Source organism: Camelina sativa, chromosome 8 (assembly GCF_000633955.1).
Source record: "Camelina sativa cultivar DH55 chromosome 8, Cs, whole genome shotgun sequence".
Taxonomy (NCBI): domain Eukaryota; kingdom Viridiplantae; phylum Streptophyta; class Magnoliopsida; order Brassicales; family Brassicaceae; genus Camelina; species Camelina sativa.
Window position 1 is genome coordinate 27289136 of NC_025692.1, and position 18136 is coordinate 27307271.

The 18136-nt window shown below is 37.2% G+C and overlaps 2 protein-coding genes across 2 annotated transcripts; both read left to right on the top strand.

The window, feature by feature from the left end:
* Positions 1922 to 4513, top strand: LOC104708963 (laccase-10-like). Its single transcript, XM_010425617.1, has 6 exons — positions 1922 to 2109; positions 2382 to 2533; positions 2637 to 2881; positions 2974 to 3102; positions 3205 to 4134; positions 4227 to 4513. Exons 1-6 carry the CDS (start codon positions 2020 to 2022, stop codon positions 4355 to 4357), a joined length of 1677 nt encoding a protein of 558 aa, XP_010423919.1. The 5' UTR covers positions 1922 to 2019; the 3' UTR covers positions 4358 to 4513.
* LOC104708964 (transcription factor DIVARICATA-like) lies at positions 8562 to 17397 on the top strand. Its single transcript, XM_010425619.2, has 2 exons — positions 8562 to 9222; positions 16844 to 17397. The coding sequence occupies exons 1-2, from the start codon at positions 8756 to 8758 to the stop codon at positions 17187 to 17189; spliced, it is 813 nt and encodes a 270-aa protein (XP_010423921.1). The 5' UTR covers positions 8562 to 8755; the 3' UTR covers positions 17190 to 17397.

Here is an 18136-nt window from a genome sequence, read left to right on the forward strand (position 1 = left end):
ATGTGGATGTGGATGTGGGTATTTATAACGCACTTGGAATCTGGATAGTGAACAGAATCAGGTTTTGGTGTTTTTACCAGTTACGTCCCTGTATTTATTACGTTTTTCTCTATTTATTTGTGAAATTTTGACTAATCCTTTTGGTAAATGGGTTATTTTGTAATTTTTGTGATAAGATGTGGTGGGGATGCTGAATCCTATTTCTAGTAATGTAGCATTACAGATCGTGGTTGTGTAGGTTTTCAATTCAATTTATATATGTCAAAGAATAACAAATAAAACAAATTTTTACATAATTTATACCAAAAATGATCTACAAACGGATCAGTAATAACTTATGATATTTTCTGATGTGATTATGTCCAGATTCATTGAACGGTATCTTTAGATTCTTTACAGTTTTACACATCATAGAATTGAAATTTATTTCAAAAACTCCAGAAATAGCTGTTTCACATAATTTTAAAAATATCTAATACTACTTCGTCATCGTATTTTAGTTTTATCAGCTAAAACTAATTATTTTCTATCTTATCGAATCAGCTAAAAATTGTCTAAAAATTAATAAAGATTCAGTTTCACAAACTCTCAAGAGGTAAAACAAACCGTCCATCCACAAAAGAACTGTTATAATATCTCGATTAAATGTCTGGGATATGATAAACTTGTTCGAAAACTTAATACACACTCATTAGCTGTGGGACTATGATGTTACGTACAGATTGATTTCGACGATTGATTTGATGGTATCTAAATGAATTGGTAGCGCGCATTGCTTGATAAAGGTTGTAATGTTCGTTGAGAGAATCATATATGACGTTACAACCAAAATAGATATAACATGAGGGATCTTTTCGCAAAAAAATGTTTTCACTTCTTTCTATGTTATATTACTATCCACGGATGATATTGTATTATCATGGATTTTATTTTTGGTAAAAAATATTATCACCAAGACTAAGACTGTTGAATGTTTGGTCAGCCAAAGTCAAGTCAATTAATAAATCTTAATGAAGTGAAGAATCTTTTTTATAAATTTAATAGGATCTTCAGTCTTGTATGAATTTTTGGCCTCAAGTATAGTTAAATGCTTTATATTTGTTCCCTTACTGACAAAATAGGATTAACTAACTAACTCCACTGATATTTTAAATTTCATTGAAAACGTCAATTCGATTCTGATTAGTCCTCCTAATACTGAAAATGATATATCTATCTATACGGATCAAACATTTAACCCACTGGTTTCTTCTACCCACAGAGAAAGAAAAAAACAATCGCACTCAAATATAGGTTGACTACTTTTAAATGTTGTTCGGTTATTGCTTCCAAACAAATATAATCATTTTATGTTAGATGTTATCTTCCAATCAGATTTCGTGAAAGGTAATTCTCAACCATTTTGTCCACATTATTTTCTTGGAATATAAGGGTTTAATTTAGATATTCATAGTTAGTTTATATTTGTTACGATAGATGTCATTCATTTTAAAATTATTATTATATTGATTATCGGTTGAAGAAACTGTTGTTTTTGACTAGAATATATTTACACATAATTTTACATAAATGTTTAGATGTGTTTCCAAATTTTATTAGCATTCGATTAGTGTGATTAATTAGAAACTATAGCAATGGATTTTTAATCATGATACAAAGGTATATATTTGATTTATTTTTCATGGTGCTACTTATGATAATTCTTGGTTCCAAGTTCCAACCCACAAACAAAGAGAAGCACACATATATATGATTATAACAAAAAAAAAAGTGACCAACCTACACTTAGGTTCCAACCCACAAACAAAGAGAAGAAACATATACTTTCCCTCTAAGCTTCGATCTTTAGTTTCACCAAACTGACGAAGCACAAGAACCCAACATTTTGCATCTTTATAAACCAAATGATCATGAATCATTTTCAATTCACAAAAGAAAGAGAGAAAGTAGAGAAATCAATACAACATCAAAAGAGGAAAGATTATAACAACTAAAGACAAAAGGGGCAAAGCTAGAGAAATGGGGTTTCCAATTCGAATTTTGGTTCTTTTCGCATTGCTCGCCTTTCCGGCATGTGTCCACGGTGCAATCCGCAAATACACATTCAACGTAAGTTTGATCTCATGAACGTTATTGCCATTCATGTTGGGTCCAAATTAAAAAAAACATGTAGGAGTTTTGGTGTGAATTTTTTTTTTTTTGAATAAAATGTAAAATTTATTCGAAAAAAACGTTTTACATCAGCATTTTACCTCAGCAGTTTGTTAAAACTATGTATTGAAAGAGTACTAAAACGTTATTAGCAATTTACATCAGCAGTTTTGGTGTGAATTTTAACAAATAAAGAGTACTAAAACGTTATTATCTAAATCTACGTACAGGTGGTAACGAAACAAGTAACGCGGCTTTGTTCGACGAAGCAGATCGTTACCGTTAATGGTAAGTTTCCCGGACCAACAATTTACGCTAATGAAGACGACACAGTTCTCGTTAACGTCGTTAACAACGTCAAGTATAACGTCTCTATCCATTGGTGAGCATGCCCTGAATTTTATTTAATTTTTTTTTTTTAACTTTTATTCCCTAAAGTTTCAATTTTCTAAGCTTTAAAAATTTATTTTGTTTGTTTTTGTAAGGCATGGGATAAGACAATTAAGAACCGGTTGGGCTGACGGACCGGCTTACATAACTCAATGTCCAATTAAACCGGGTCACAGCTACGTGTACAATTTCACGGTCACGGGGCAACGTGGCACGCTCTGGTGGCATGCACATGTTCTCTGGCTCCGAGCTACGGTTCATGGTGCCATCGTGATTCTACCTAAACCGGGTTTACCTTACCCATTCCCTAAACCACACAGAGAAGAAGTCATCATACTAGGTATCTATTAATTAACAATCAGATCATTATGATTAAGCGTTAATTTTATAAAAAAGATAGGTTAACAATTTGAAATTCCCGGTTAATCATAGGTGAGTGGTGGAAATCTGATACCGAAATGGTTGTTAACGAAGCATTAAAATCCGGTTTAGCACCAAATGTCTCAGATGCTCATGTCATTAACGGTCATCCCGGTCTTGTTCCAAATTGTCCGTCGCAAGGTAAATTTATAAATTCGATTTTGAAGCAAACATACATATGTTTTGATTAAACTATACAATTATGATCTGAGATTATAATTTCGTTTTTGTTATAAAAAAAAGGTAATTTCAAATTAGCGGTGGAGAGCGGGAAAACGTACATGCTACGACTAATAAACGCAGCACTGAACGAAGAGCTCTTCTTTAAAATCGCCGGCCATCGTTTCACCGTCGTTGAAGTTGACGCTGTCTACGTCAAACCCTTCAACACCGACACGATCCTAATCGCTCCCGGTCAAACCACAACCGCCTTAGTCTCCGCTGCTCGTCCCTCCGGTCAATACCTAATCGCAGCCGCTCCTTTCCAAGATTCCGCCGTTGTTGCCGTTGACAACCGCACTGCAACCGCTACCGTTCATTACTCTGGCACTCTCTCTGCCACACCCACCAAAACTACTTCGCCGCCGCCTCAAAACGCTACTTCTGTTGCAAACTCGTTCGTTAATTCTCTTCGGAGTCTCAATTCAAACACGTATCCGGCTAACGTTCCGATCAACGTTGATCACGATCTGTTGTTTACCGTTGGGTTAGGAATCAACAGGTGTCACAGCTGTAAAGCCGGAAACTTCTCACGTGTCGTCGCGGCCATAAACAACATCACGTTCAAGATGCCTACAACAGCTTTGCTTGAAGCGCATTACTTTAACCTAACAGGAGTATACACAACCGATTTCCCTGGTAAACCGAGACGGTTTTTCGATTTTAACGGAAAACCGCCTTCGAATTTATCAACCATGAAGGCTACAAAGCTTTACAAGCTTCCATACAATTCGACAGTGCAAGTTGTTTTGCAAGATACCGGAAACGTGGCGCCGGAGAACCATCCGATTCATCTCCACGGGTTTAACTTCTTTGTGGTTGGTTTAGGAACTGGGAATTACAATTCCAAGAAAGATTCTAAGAAGTTTAATCTTGTTGATCCGGTGGAGAGGAACACCGTCGGCGTACCTTCTGGTGGTTGGGCGGCGATCAGATTCCGAGCAGATAATCCAGGTACATATTACATAGTAATATCCATAATTAATCAAATTGTTACAATGTATGAAAATGACTATTTGAATTAATATGTATCTATGTGGTGGCAGGGGTTTGGTTTATGCATTGCCATTTAGAGGTACACACAACATGGGGACTAAAGATGGCTTTCTTGGTTGAAAATGGTAAAGGCCCAAACCAATCAATTCTTCCTCCTCCAAGTGATCTTCCAAAATGTTGAAAACTTTATTATTATTTTTTGATGATTCGATCAATTCTTTTCTTTGACATTTTTTAAATTTGATATGTTTATGCTCAAGCAAAATTGTCAACAAAGTCATTGTATGATTGTGTTAGCTTTTAATGACAGGTTGAAAACAAACGTCTTTTTTTTTAACGCACCAACTTTTTTACAGCTGAAAAATTTGAGTACTTTGTAAGTTTGTCCCAAATTTTAAACACTTATTGTTAATACATGCGGTAAATTCCCAATTAAAACAAAAAAAAAAAGTTCAAAACGTAATACCATACTGAAAGAACAAAACAAATTATCCGGATCAAAATTTTTGTAGAACTAATTTAAAGACAAGACTGAAGTTAGTGATCGGCTAGTTGGTAACACATAATAACGCTTCTAACTTATGCAAATAATATTTCGAACTTAATATCAACTAAAGTTTAAAGAGAACGTGTCTACCAATGATACGATAAACTACATAAAAACAAAAGAAAAGAGTTTACTTTCTTTTCTTCCAAAAAGTCGTTATCAACACAGAATTCATCTGTCGTTGAATTCGATTGGGTGAGTGGTTGCAATGTCGTATTTTCAATTAATAAAAGAAAGAAAATAATACTCGTAATAAAATCGATAGAAATGAAATAAAATGAAGCAAGAGTAATAAATTTGACAGAAAAAGAAGTAATTTGCTAATTATAGTAAGAGAATCTTGCTAAATATGGTATCCAAAGAAAGAAGTCACTATCTGTCGAACAGAAATTTGTGTCTGCTACTAATCAGCAGATGACACTTACAGTTTTACGCTTCATCATGCATGTGAGCGACACTATGCGACTTTAAATTTTGTGTTGGATCCCTTTCATCCTGTCCCTACCACATTTTATCAACCCCTCTTGACTATGTGTATTAATATTATAATTCTTTTAAATTTTGTGTATAATTGAAATATCCAACTTTCTTTCTTCATGAGTGATTTAAGTTTGGCTACCGAGGGAGAATCTAGATTAATGTATTGTAGATTAAGCCGTCTATCGTGATCCATTGGACCGTGTATTGCACATAGTTAGATATTTTTGTTAGGTATCATTACGAAAGACAAATTACATGAGTTTTACGACTGTTGGTTATAATAATTGGTTGCACTGCTTTATACTTTTACCAGTTTCATATTATATAATTTGGCTAGAAGTGGAGCTGTGGTACCGTCCACATGAGGTGCTGTGAGACATTAATATTATAAACTTTTAACGATATATGAAGCGCGCCCGACACTTACATTCTTCGTATTATCTTTACATGTACGAATACTATATGATTGACAAATACTAAATTGAAATACTATATGAAAATATTTTTGCTGGTTGGTTGCCACCCACAGCTCTATTCCAAATTTTATATCTTTAAAGGTTATGTTCAGCACCTAACCCATTTATACAACGGTTCTAAAGTTTATGTTCATTTAAAAAATGAAGAAGTAATAATATATTGGATAGTACACCTTCGAACTCCTCGTTTTATTCGCATCTTTTCATTCGGCAAAGGAATCTAATATCCATAATGACAAAAAAAAATAGAGTCCATAGATTAGTTGGTCCAGTTAGTCAATCCCTAGTTAATATTGTGTGTATTGGTAATTTTATCAAATTTAAGTTTGGTTGGACAAAAACACTTATTACCATTTTCTTTATTTTCATGGTTTGTAATTTTATTAACATATAAAGTACAAATAGGCAATATATTTTTTTAATGATGTACTTACGGAACATCGTGTACCAAAATGACCATTAGGTTGAAATAAATTGACATTATTGGTGCCCACGAAATCTTGTGTCATTCCTATGATGATTTCGGCAAGATCAACCGAATCTTAATTTGATTGCTCTGATACATAACTAGCAAAGTAGACAACCATGATTTCGTCAATTAAGTTTTTTTTGAACGCCGCCTAAAGTATCTTTTTGTTGCCCACTTTGAGCCCATCGACCATTGAAGGAATGAACCTTTCACAATCTGCTGGCAAACATGACGAATTCTTTGTTCATTTCAAAGGATTATTTAATAGTTTATATTACATAAATACGTTTTTTCAAAATTTGTACAAAATTATAAAAAAAAATCTTTTAATTATGGTTTTATAGCTTTCTTAGTTCCTTCAATAGTTTTTCTACTGTTCAACAAATGCAAGAAAACTTACCTATTATTTATTATATTATTTATATTTATTATTAAAATAAATATTATTCGTGATGATTAATCAAAAACTAAAGACGCTTTTCCGAGATGGTTGATGAAGTCGTATATAAAAGTCATATGAAAAATGATTTAATAATACCAGTATAAGTGAGACCAAAACCTAATTTATATATATTTACACTTCACAATAATTTGGTTATTATAAATTAATATAAACATATTATATGCATATATATGTTAATTAACTATATACTGATAAATGATATATGATTAGAATAATATTAAAAAGTGAACAGAAATTAAAAAAAATAGTTACATAATAATTTCATGTGAATTATTTATCTTAAAATAAATAAAAATTAAAAGCAAAATACGCGACATATTTTAAAAATGGCAAGTAGAATTAAAAATAAAACTATACATCTTGATGTTCATAATATATAAATAATATATATGTAGTATTAATATCCCAAAAAAATTAAGAACAATTTAGATGATAAAAAAGTTAAATATTTCATCATCATATTTTAAAACAAAAATATCACATATATATATATATATATATCATATCTTACATATATATATATATATCATACACATGTTGAACTTCTTATAAAATAATAGCATATGCTACACACATGTTGAAATCTTACATAAAGTATATAAAAATTACAAAAATGCAATAATTAAATATTAATATTTTTTATTATTTTTTCTATTTTGAATTGTCATTAATCATTCGTTAAAATGCCGTGAGACATTAATATTATAAACTTTTAACGATATGAAGCGCGCCCGACACTTACATTCTTCGTATTATCTTTAGATGTACGAATACTATATGATTGACAAATACTAAATTGAAATACTATATGAAAATATCTTTGCTGGTTGGTTGACACCCACAGCTCTCTTCCAAATTTTATATCTTTAAAGGTTATGTTCACCACCTAACCCATTTATACAACGGTTCTAAAGTTTATGTTCATTTAAAAAATGAAGAAGTAATAATATATAGGATAGCATCTTTTAAATCGGCAAAGGAATCTAAAATCCATAATGACCAAAAAGAAATAGGAGTCCATAGACTAGTTAGTCAATCCCTAGTTAATATTGTGTGTATTGGTCATTTTATCAAATTTATGTTTGGTTGGACAAAAACACTTATTACCATTTTCTTTATTTTCATCGTTTGTAATTTTATTAACTTATAAAGTACAAATACGCAATATATATTTTAATGATGGAATATTCCACTTGTCTTTGTATATTTGTATAGCTTATGGTTGTTGTTATTATATATGTGAGTAATGTGTACTAAGTTTAAATATTGAATGGGCTATTTCGTGTTGACAAACAAAAGAAAGCTGTCTAGTTAAATACTGTATTGTTTAGACTTTTAGATTAAACAACGAATAAAGAACCGGCCAAAGCGAAACCATTGAACAGTCATTTTCTGATCTTTGTCATTTGATTGGTTAGACCTTCTTTGTCATAAACTAATTTTATGTTACACTTTTTCATCATATATCGACACGTGCATTTGGTTAGTCTTAATCCCATATCAATTTTATGTGATATAACAAACATAATAGCATAAAAACAAAATACAATGCTCATAATCAAATTGATAAGCCATACACTAAGCGTATTTATCTGACCTAAGTTTAAAAAATAGCATATAAAAAACATTTACCAAGGAGTTGTCATATATCTATTGGCCAGCTTAGATTGCAACTACAATAAAAAAATATTAATGATTAACTTTTACATAGGCAAAACAAAACAAAATAAGAAATATCCTGGTTAAATCATATGTCTAACTTTTTTCATCATGTTTTATTTTTCTTTACTTTTTCTACACCTTTCCTTGTTGAATGTATTATTCCTATTGATCATCACGTGAAATGTAGAAAATAATAAAAAAGCAAAATCCACTTTTTTTTTTTCCTTTTCGTTTACGACCAATGAGATCCACTTTATGCTCTGTTTATTTTTCTTCATGTAATAATAATTTTCTCCACAAAATTTCTAAATTTAAAAGTCGTTTCTTTTTTTTTCTTTTCTTGGTCACTTGAGACACACCAACACAGTCAATCAAAAAGCCATTTGATTCTCTCTTCTCCACTCTCCCCTCCTCTCCTCTCTCTGTTTTAGAAACCCTCTTTTTAATTTCAACGAAAAAAAAAACAGAGGAGGAGCTAAGCTATGTCGTCGTCGACGATGAACAGAGGAATCGATACGTTTTCACCAGAGAGCACTAACTGGATCTTTCAAGGAGTCAGAGTAGCCACGTGGACGGCGGAGGAGAACAAACGGTTCGAGAGAGCTATGGCCTTTCTTGACGACAAAGACAATCCAGAGAGCTGGTCAACGATCGCCGCCTTGATCCCCGGCAAAACCGTAGCTGACGTCATGCAACGGTACAAGGAGCTAGAGGATGACGTCAGGGACATCGACGCCGGACTCATCCCCATTCCTGGATACGGCGGCGACGCTTCCTCCGGTGCAAACAGTGACTATTTCTTTGGTCTAGAAAACTCCGGCCACGGTTACGGTTACGACTACGTCGTAGGAGGAAAGAGGAGTTCGCCGGCGATGACTGATTGTTTTAGGCCTCCGATACCGGAAAAGGAGCGGAAGAAAGGTGTCCCGTGGACTGAGGATGAACACCGGTAAAACACTCTATCTTAATCTTCTCTTCTTATGACAAGAAACCTAAGAGGTTGTAAAGAAGATTTCTTGATATTATTCATCGTGCCTCAAACGGCTTATATACACGTTATACAAATAACCTAGGTTACAGTCATAAACCGAACTAAACAAGTACATACGGAGGCCCATCGGGCCTAATATCCCCCCTCAAGATGGAGTGTGCAGGTTACAAACACCCATCTTGACAAGAAAAGCGTCAAATTCTTTCTTCCCCAAAGCTTTAGTCATAATATCGGCAAGTTGAATGGTGGTGTCGACATGCACCGGAGTAATAACACCACGCAAAATCTCGTCCCGTATAAAATGACAGTCATTCTCAATATGCTTCGTGCGAGCATGATAAACGGGATTCTTAGCCAAGCAAATCGCAGAAAGACTGTCAGAATAAAGAACCGTTGAAGCAGAACAATCGATACCAAGGGCGGGCAACAATTGGCGAAGCCATAAGATTTCCGAGACCGTATCAGCCATCGCACGGTATTCAGCTTCGGCCGATGAACGAGAGACGACATTATGCTTCTTTGTCTTCCACGAGATCGGTGAACCCCCCAGTTGAATGAGCCAGCCAGTAAGAGAACGACGTGTTACAGGACAAGAACTGTAATCGGAATCACACCAAGCAGTAAGGTCCAACGATGTGTTTGCCCGAAGAAGAATACCTTGACCCGGACTGTTTTTCAAATAACACAAAACACGAAGAGCGGCAGTCCAATGTGCCTCCTTTGGCTTGCTCATAAATTGAGACAAGATATGAATCACATAGGATAATTCTGGTCGAGTAACACTAAGATAGATCAATTGTCCCACAAGGCGACGATAGCGAGTAGGGTTGTCAAAATCATTTCCTTTAGCTACAGCCAGTTTGTGATTCTGCTCCATAGGAAAACTGACCGGTTTAACACCAAGACAACCCGTCGAAGTGAGAATATCGAGCGTGTACTTGCGCTGACAAAGATAAAACCCAGTAGAATTCCTGGCCACCTCAATCCCAAGAAAATAACGAAGATGCCCAAGATTTTTCATGTGGAAACAATCGCTCAAATAGGCTTTGAATTTTTCAACGACGGCAGGCGAACTTCCAGAAATAATTAAGTCATCAACGTATACAAGTACATGAATAGATGCAACCGTGTCAGAAAATGTGAATAAAGAGTAATCAGAAATGTTCTGAACAAACCCGTATTCCTTTAAAGCAGACCCCAATTTCGCAAACCAACAGCGAGGTGCCTGTTTTAAACCATACAAAGATTTCCGGAGGCGACAAACCTGTGTCTTATCATCTGTCCGGAACCCGGGAGGAAACTGCATGTACACCTCATCATCTAGATCACCATGCAAGAAGGCATTGTGAACGTCCATTTGGTGCACTTCCCAGTTGTTAGAGACGGCATGTTGTAAAAATGCCCATAGTGTTACCATCTTAGCGACCGGTGCGAAGGTCTCATTGTAATCAATCCCCTCTTTTTGATGATTCCCATGAACAACCAATCTAGCTTTGTGACGTTCTAATGTACCATCCGAATTATATTTGAGTTTGAACACCCATTTGCAGCCCAATGCTTTCTTCCCAGGGGGAAGAGTACCAACAGTCCACGTACCACGATCTTCAAGTGCAACTATCTCATCGTGAACCGCATCTCGCCAGTTTTCATCAAGAATAGCTTCATTGTAATTTGTTGGCTCATAACCTGAAGTGATAGCCAACAGAAATGTTTGATAAGGTTCGGAAAAACGGGAGCTGGAGAGAAATTCATCAATCGGATATGGTGTTGCAGAGGGATAAGGTTGATGAAGAAGAGTAGTCACATAATCCGCAAGTTTAACCAGAGGTTTCTTGGGGCGACATCCCTTACCAAGTTTTTCAGGACTCGACGAAAGAGACGGGGAAGAACTCGAAGAAGAGATGAAAACAGGGGACGTCGGTGTGAAAACAGGGGACGTCGGTGTGGAACAAGATGGTGAAGCAAACAAATCGGTAGAGATCTCATCCAAAAATGTAGCATGAGAGTCCGGAGAACCATCATCACCAGTAGTATCGAAGAGCGGAGAGTCAAGAGGAGGAGAAGGTTCTGGTGCGGAGGTGTTGTCCACAACACAAAAATCATCACCATCAGAGTCAACAACCGGTATCAATGGAGGAGGAGCTGATGGTTCGGACAATGGAGCTGCTTCAAACCCACTAGTAGTGAAAGGAAACACAGCTTCGTGAAAAATGACGTCACGAGATACCGACACAACACCAGTATCAAGATCATAGACACGCCATCCTTTCTTTGCAAATGGATAGCCTAAAAACACAGACCGCTTACTCCGTGGTGCAAACTTATCACCTCCATGTTTTTGGTTGTGAACGAAACACAAACAACCAAAAACACGCAAATGTTGCAAAGGCGGGGGACGACCATATATCAGTTCAAATGGTGTTTTTCCGTTTAGCAGCGGCGTTGGAGTTCGATTAATAAGATAACCAGCAGTGAGAGCGTAGTAGCCCCAAAATTCAATAGGTAAAGAAGCTTGAAACCGAAGTGCTCTAGCAACATTTAAAATATGACGGTGCTTCCTCTCAACACGGCCATTTTGCTGCGGTGTTCCCACACATGACGTCTCATGTACAATGCCAGTTTCAGCAAAGAAATCCCGAAGACAGATAAATTCTGACCCATTATCACTGCGTATTGTGCGAACCCGAGTAGAAAATTGACGCTCAACAAGAGCTAAAAAATTTCGAAGATACGTAGGAGCCTCTGTTTTGGAAGTTAGAAGGTATATCCATACCGCACGAGAATAATCATCAACAATTGTTAAGAAAAACCGTGAACCACAAAGCGCAGAAGTTCGATAAGGACCCCAGAGGTCGCAATGAATTAATTCAAAAGCCATATGAGATTTTGTAGTGCTCAAAGGAAAAGAATCTCTAGTATGTTTTGCTTTAATACAAGTCTCACAAGAATGAGAATCAAACGTATTTTTGCTAGAAAACTCTAATAAATCCAAAACTCTAGAAGAAGGGTGTCCTAAACGATTATGCCACAATGCCGAAGACTGTAAATCTGTCCCTCGTACTGCCGCAGCAATCGCAACTGCTTGAAAAAAATACAGACCATGTCTTTGTTCACCCGCACCAATCACCATCTTCGAAGTGCGTTCCTGAACCACACACAGCCGATCAGTTATCTGAAATACACAACCACTGTCACGAGTCAACTGAGATACTGAGATAAGATGACATTTGAGTTCCTCTACAAAATACACATCCTGCAAACACAGAGAAGAGCCCATCTGAACTGTTCCTTGACGAGTCGACGTAGTAAATCGACCATCAGGGAGTTTAATAAGAACTGGAGGCATATTTGAGACCGTACGGAAAAAATCGAGGGACCCTGTCATGTGATTAGTTGCACCCGTATCAATAATCCAAGACTCAAAAAAACACTTACCATTCAGCTTCTCCGTCGAGGTGGATTGCCTTTCTGCGAGAAGTTGAACAAGCGACTTCCATTGGTGATCATTAAGACCGGTTAAACCCACTCGATCAGCCTCGGAAATAGCTGTAGTATGCAACGCTGAACCCTGAGGACGAGGAGCCACCGCATTAGCTTGTCCACCACGGGAAGTGTCAACAGAACCTCGGACACGGGATGTTTGGACGGGAGCTGAAGTGGTGAAACGACCCCCGTTTGTTCCCGAAGAAGGCTTAGTCCTTGGTTTATCCACCCACCATGGCGGATAGCCAATTTTCCGAAAACAATTATCATCAAAATGCCCAATCTTCCCACATATTTTACATGTGTGATTCCGATACTCCGTAGGAGAGGGAGACGAACGAGTTTGTGTTTGAACAGAAAAACTCACTGCATCAGATCTCTCATGATGAAACTGACTTACCAACTTAGATTCGGCCTCTTGTTGCAAAACATTATATGCCTCTTCTAAAGATGGCAAGGGAACACGAGAAAGGAGATTGGACTTGACTGTCGCATAAACGGACTCATCAAGACCCATCAACAGTTGGTGTAACTTATCTTCCTCTCTCTCCTTTAGGACGTCTTCCATTGTTTTTGCCTGCTGGTAATCACTCAGGCACTTCCACAAGCCTGAAAGTTTCCCATAGTATTCATCCAGAGACATGCCTTGTTGACGACACATCGCAAGTTCAGTCTTTAATCTTTGAACTCGCTGGCCGTTTTTCACACCATNGAATAGCTTCATTGTAATTTGTTGGCTCATAACCTGAAGTGATAGCCAACAGAAATGTTTGATAAGGTTCGGAAAAACGGGAGCTGGAGAGAAATTCATCAATCGGATATGGTGTTGCAGAGGGATACGGTTGATGAAGAAGAGTAGTCACATAATCCGCAAGTTTAACCAGAGGTTTCTTGGGGCGACATCCCTTACCAAGTTTTTCAGGACTCGACGAAAGAGACGGGGAAGAACTCGAAGAAGAGATGAAAACAGGGGACGTCGGTGTGAAAACAGGGGACGTCGGTGTGGAACAAGATGGTGAAGCAAACAAATCGGTAGAGATCTCATCCAAAAATGTAGCATGAGAGTCCGGAGAACCATCATCACCAGTAGTATCGAAGAGCGGAGAGTCAAGAGGAGGAGAAGGTTCTGGTGCGGAGGTGTTGTCCACAACACAAAAATCATCACCATCAGAGTCAACAACCGGTATCAATGGAGGAGGAGCTGATGGTTCGGACAATGGAGCTGGTTCAAACCCACTAGTAGTGAAAGGAAACACAGCTTCGTGAAAAATGACGTCACGAGATACCGACACAACACCAGTATCAAGATCATAGACACGCCATCCTTTCTTTGCAAATGGATAGCCTAAAAACACAGACCGCTTACTCCGTGGTGCAAACTTATCACCTCCATGTTTTTGGTTGTGAACGAAACACAAACAACCAAAAACACGCAAATGTTGCAAAGGCGGGGGACGACCATATATCAGTTCAAATGGTGTTTTTCCGTTTAGCAGCGGCGTTGGAGTTCGATTAATAAGATAACCAGCAGTGAGAGCGTAGTAGCCCCAAAATTCAATAGGTAAAGAAGCTTGAAACCGAAGTGCTCTAGCAACATTTAAAATATGACGGTGCTTCCTCTCAACACGGCCATTTTGCTGCGGTGTTCCCACACATGACGTCTCATGTACAATGCCAGTTTCAGCAAAGAAATCCCGAAGACAGATAAATTCTGACCCATTATCACTGCGTATTGTGCGAACCCGAGTAGAAAATTGACGCTCAACAAGAGCTAAAAAATTTCGAAGATACGTAGGAGCCTCTGTTTTGGAAGTTAGAAGGTATATCCATACCGCACGAGAATAATCATCAACAATTGTTAAGAAAAACCGTGAACCACAAAGCGCAGAAGTTCGATAAGGACCCAGAGGTCGCAATGAATTAATTCAAAAGCCATATGAGATTTTGTAGTGCTCAAAGGAAAAGAATCTCTAGTATGTTTTGCTTTAATACAAGTCTCACAAGAATGAGAATCAAACGTATTTTTGCTAGAAAACTCTAATAAATCCAAAACTCTAGAAGAAGGGTGTCCTAAACGATTATGCCACAATGCCGAAGACTGTAAATCTGTCCCTCGTACTGCCGCAGCAATCACAACTGCTTGAAAAAAATACAGACCATGTCTTTGTTCACCCGCACCAATCACCATCTTCGAAGTGCGTTCCTGAACCACACACAGCCGATCAGTTATCTGAAATACACAACCACTGTCACGAGTCAACTGAGATACTGAGATAAGATGACATTTGAGGTCCTCTACAAAATACACATCTTGCAACCACAGAGAAGAGCCCATCTGAACTGTTCCTTGACAAGTCGACGTAGTAAATCGACCATCAGGGAGTTTAATAAGAAATGGAGGCATATTAGAGACCGTACAAAAAAAACGAGGGACCATGTCATGTGATTAGTTGCACCCGTATCAATAATCCAAGACTCAAAAAAACACTTACCATTCAGTTTCTCCGTCGAGGTGGATTGCCTTTCTGCGAGAAGTTGAACAAGCGACTTCCATTGGTGATCATTAAGACCGGTTAAACCCACTCGATCAGCCTCGGAAATAGCTGTAGTATGCAACGCTGAACCCTGAGGACGAGGAGCCACCGCATTAGCTTGTCCACCACGGGAAGTGTCAACAGAACCTCGGACACGGGATGTTTGGACGGGAGCTGAAGTGGTGAAACGACCCCCGTTTGTTCCCGAAGAAGGCTTAGTCCTTGGTTTATCCACCCACCATGGCGGATAGCCAATTTTCCGAAAACAATTATCATCAAAATGCCCAATCTTCCCACATATTTTACATGTGTGATTCCGATACTCCGTAGGAGAGGGAGACGAACGAGTTTGTGTTTGAACAGCAAAACTCACTGCATCAGATCTCTCATGATGAAACTGACTTACCAACTTAGATTCGGCCTCTTGTTGCAAAACATTATATGCCTCTTCTAAAGATGGCAAGGGAACACGAGAAAGGAGATTGGACTTGACTGTCGCATAAACGGACTCATCAAGACCCATCAACAGTTGGTGTAACTTATCTTCCTCTCTCTCCTTTAGGACGTCTTCCATTGTTTTTGCCTGCTGGTAATCACTCAGGCACTTCCACAAGCCTGAAAGTTTCCCATAGTATTCATCGAGAGACATGCCTTGTTGACGACACATCGCAAGTTCAGTCTTTAATCTTTGAACTCGCTGGCCGTTTTTCACACCATAACGCTTCTGTATATGCGTCCAAAGCTGATGTGAATCATCTAGATGAGACATCGAATCCGAGATATTCTCGGCGATGGTTAGCTTCATCCATGAGACCACCAAAGCATTATTAGCAATCCAGTCATCATAATTTTCCGAATCTTCTCCAGGGTTTGGGATAGATCCATCAGCAAAACCAAACTTCTTACGTGATGTGAGAGCTAGGCGTATGTTTGTTGCCCAAGCATCATAGTTAGGACCACGCAGTAAAGGTTTCGAGATTACGATGCCAGGATTATCACCAGCGGATAAATCATAGGGAGAAATTGTCTTTCTTCTGGTTTCGGTGGATGCTGGAAGAGAAGAGCTCATCGTGATAGCGGAAGATGGGGACGAAGTCATTAGGACAGAAGAGTTTTGCTACTTGAAGTATTAACAAAACTTAGGTCAATAAAAAGAAAAAACGAAAGAGATGAGATCAAAATAGATCAAAGAAAACGAAAAATAAATAGAATTCAAGATCTTTGCTCTGATACCATGACAAGAAACCTAAGAGGTTGTAAAGAAGATTTCTTGATATTATTCATCGTGCCTCAAACGGCTTATATACACGTTATACAAATAACCTAGGTTACAGTCATAAACCGAGCTAAACAAGTACATACGGAGGCCCATCGGGCCTAATATCTTAAACTAGTTCTTGTTGTTGTCTATTTTTAGGTAAGTTATGTTTTTTTTTTTTTTTTTTTTTTTTTTTTTTNTCTTTTCTCTAATTCTTTTAGTAAAAATTTTAATGTTTACTTGAATTTTTTTATTTTTTTTACCTTATGCGAAGTTACTTTTTTGGTTTGTTTGGTTTGGGCAGACGATTTCTAATGGGTTTGAAGAAATATGGAAAAGGAGATTGGAGAAACATAGCCAAAAACTTTGTGACAAGTCGAACGCCTACGCAAGTCGCTTCGCATGCTCAGAAATATTTCCTTCGACAGCTCACAGACTGTAAAGACAAAAGAAGGTCAAGCATTCACGATATCACCACTGTTAACATCCCTGACGCAGATGCAACCACCACATCCGCTCCCACAACACTCTCTTCTACTCCGACGACCAATTCTTCTTTCGACGTTTTCCACCAGCCAAATCCTCATCACGGTTTCGGGTTTGCGCCTGCGTCTAGCTATTATTATAACGCGTTTCCGCAGTGGAGTTAAATCACTTAGAAGATTCTAGAGTACTACGTCGTCTCGTATAAATTTGTTATATATATTTTCTACGTACATATTACCTATAAATATGCAGGATTGTTGTAAATATTTGTAAGAAAACGTTTGTGTGGTTGTGCTGCGCGTTTCATATATTAGGTTTTCGTTGGTTGTAATTTTCAGTTTCACGAGTTTATAATACCAATATTGACCTACATACGCATAATTTGTTTATAACCTTGTAGGCATAAGTAAATATTATATTCTTTGAAATTCATACAGTATTATTAACGTTGACTCTAATGTCAATGCTTGGTGTGAGTCGCTTTTCTTCCCGACAACTTAGGATTAGTTCGAATCAGCATCTAATTCAGTTTGTTATTGTCCAAAATAAAATAAACTGGCGAAGTATCTGACTATTATATACTTTTTCAGTTTTTTGTTTGCTTCATATTCTTCTTCCCATGACTTCGCATATCGTTCAACACAGAAGAATTATATTCCATTTTGGTGGTTCCATACCATATTACGTCCATTTATCGAATAACTTTGTTTGGATTTCACCTTTTGGTATATATAGTTACAATTTTTGCATTATCTTATACTAGTTTATATCAACAACTATATAATGAACAACAGTAAGCAATGTTACAGAAGCAAATATATTAATTTTTTTGAATATACGCCTAATTATCCCATACTAGATATTATATTGTGGTACAGTTCTCTTTGTTTGATTGAAATCAGATCATACCGGAATTTACTAATACCGTAGCTTTATCGCTTTATGCTATTATCCTGGGCCTGACGAGTGTTGCGTCTCAAATATTTGGAGCTTCCAAAACTCGAAATAAGTAATACAACAAAACAAAATACTGATGGAAACAAGGTTAGATGGATCACATGCCCACGCACACAAAAAACAAGATGGGCTTTTATGTAAGTAAGCCCCAAGG

Excerpts from the sequence above, each read along its gene's own strand:
- LOC104708963 (XM_010425617.1), top strand. The coding sequence starts at position 2,020 with ATGGGGTTTCCAATTCGAATTTTGGTTCTTTTCGCATTGCTCGCCTTT. Across the intron at positions 2,534-2,636 it reads TATAACGTCTCTATCCATTG|GCATGGGATAAGACAATTAA; the intron begins GTGAGCATGCCC and ends TGTTTTTGTAAG. Across the intron at positions 2,882-2,973 it reads AGAAGAAGTCATCATACTAG|GTGAGTGGTGGAAATCTGAT; the intron begins GTATCTATTAAT and ends GGTTAATCATAG.
- LOC104708964 (XM_010425619.2), top strand. The coding sequence starts at position 8,756 with ATGTCGTCGTCGACGATGAACAGAGGAATCGATACGTTTTCACCAGAG. Across the intron at positions 9,223-16,843 it reads TGGACTGAGGATGAACACCG|ACGATTTCTAATGGGTTTGA; the intron begins GTAAAACACTCT and ends TGGTTTGGGCAG.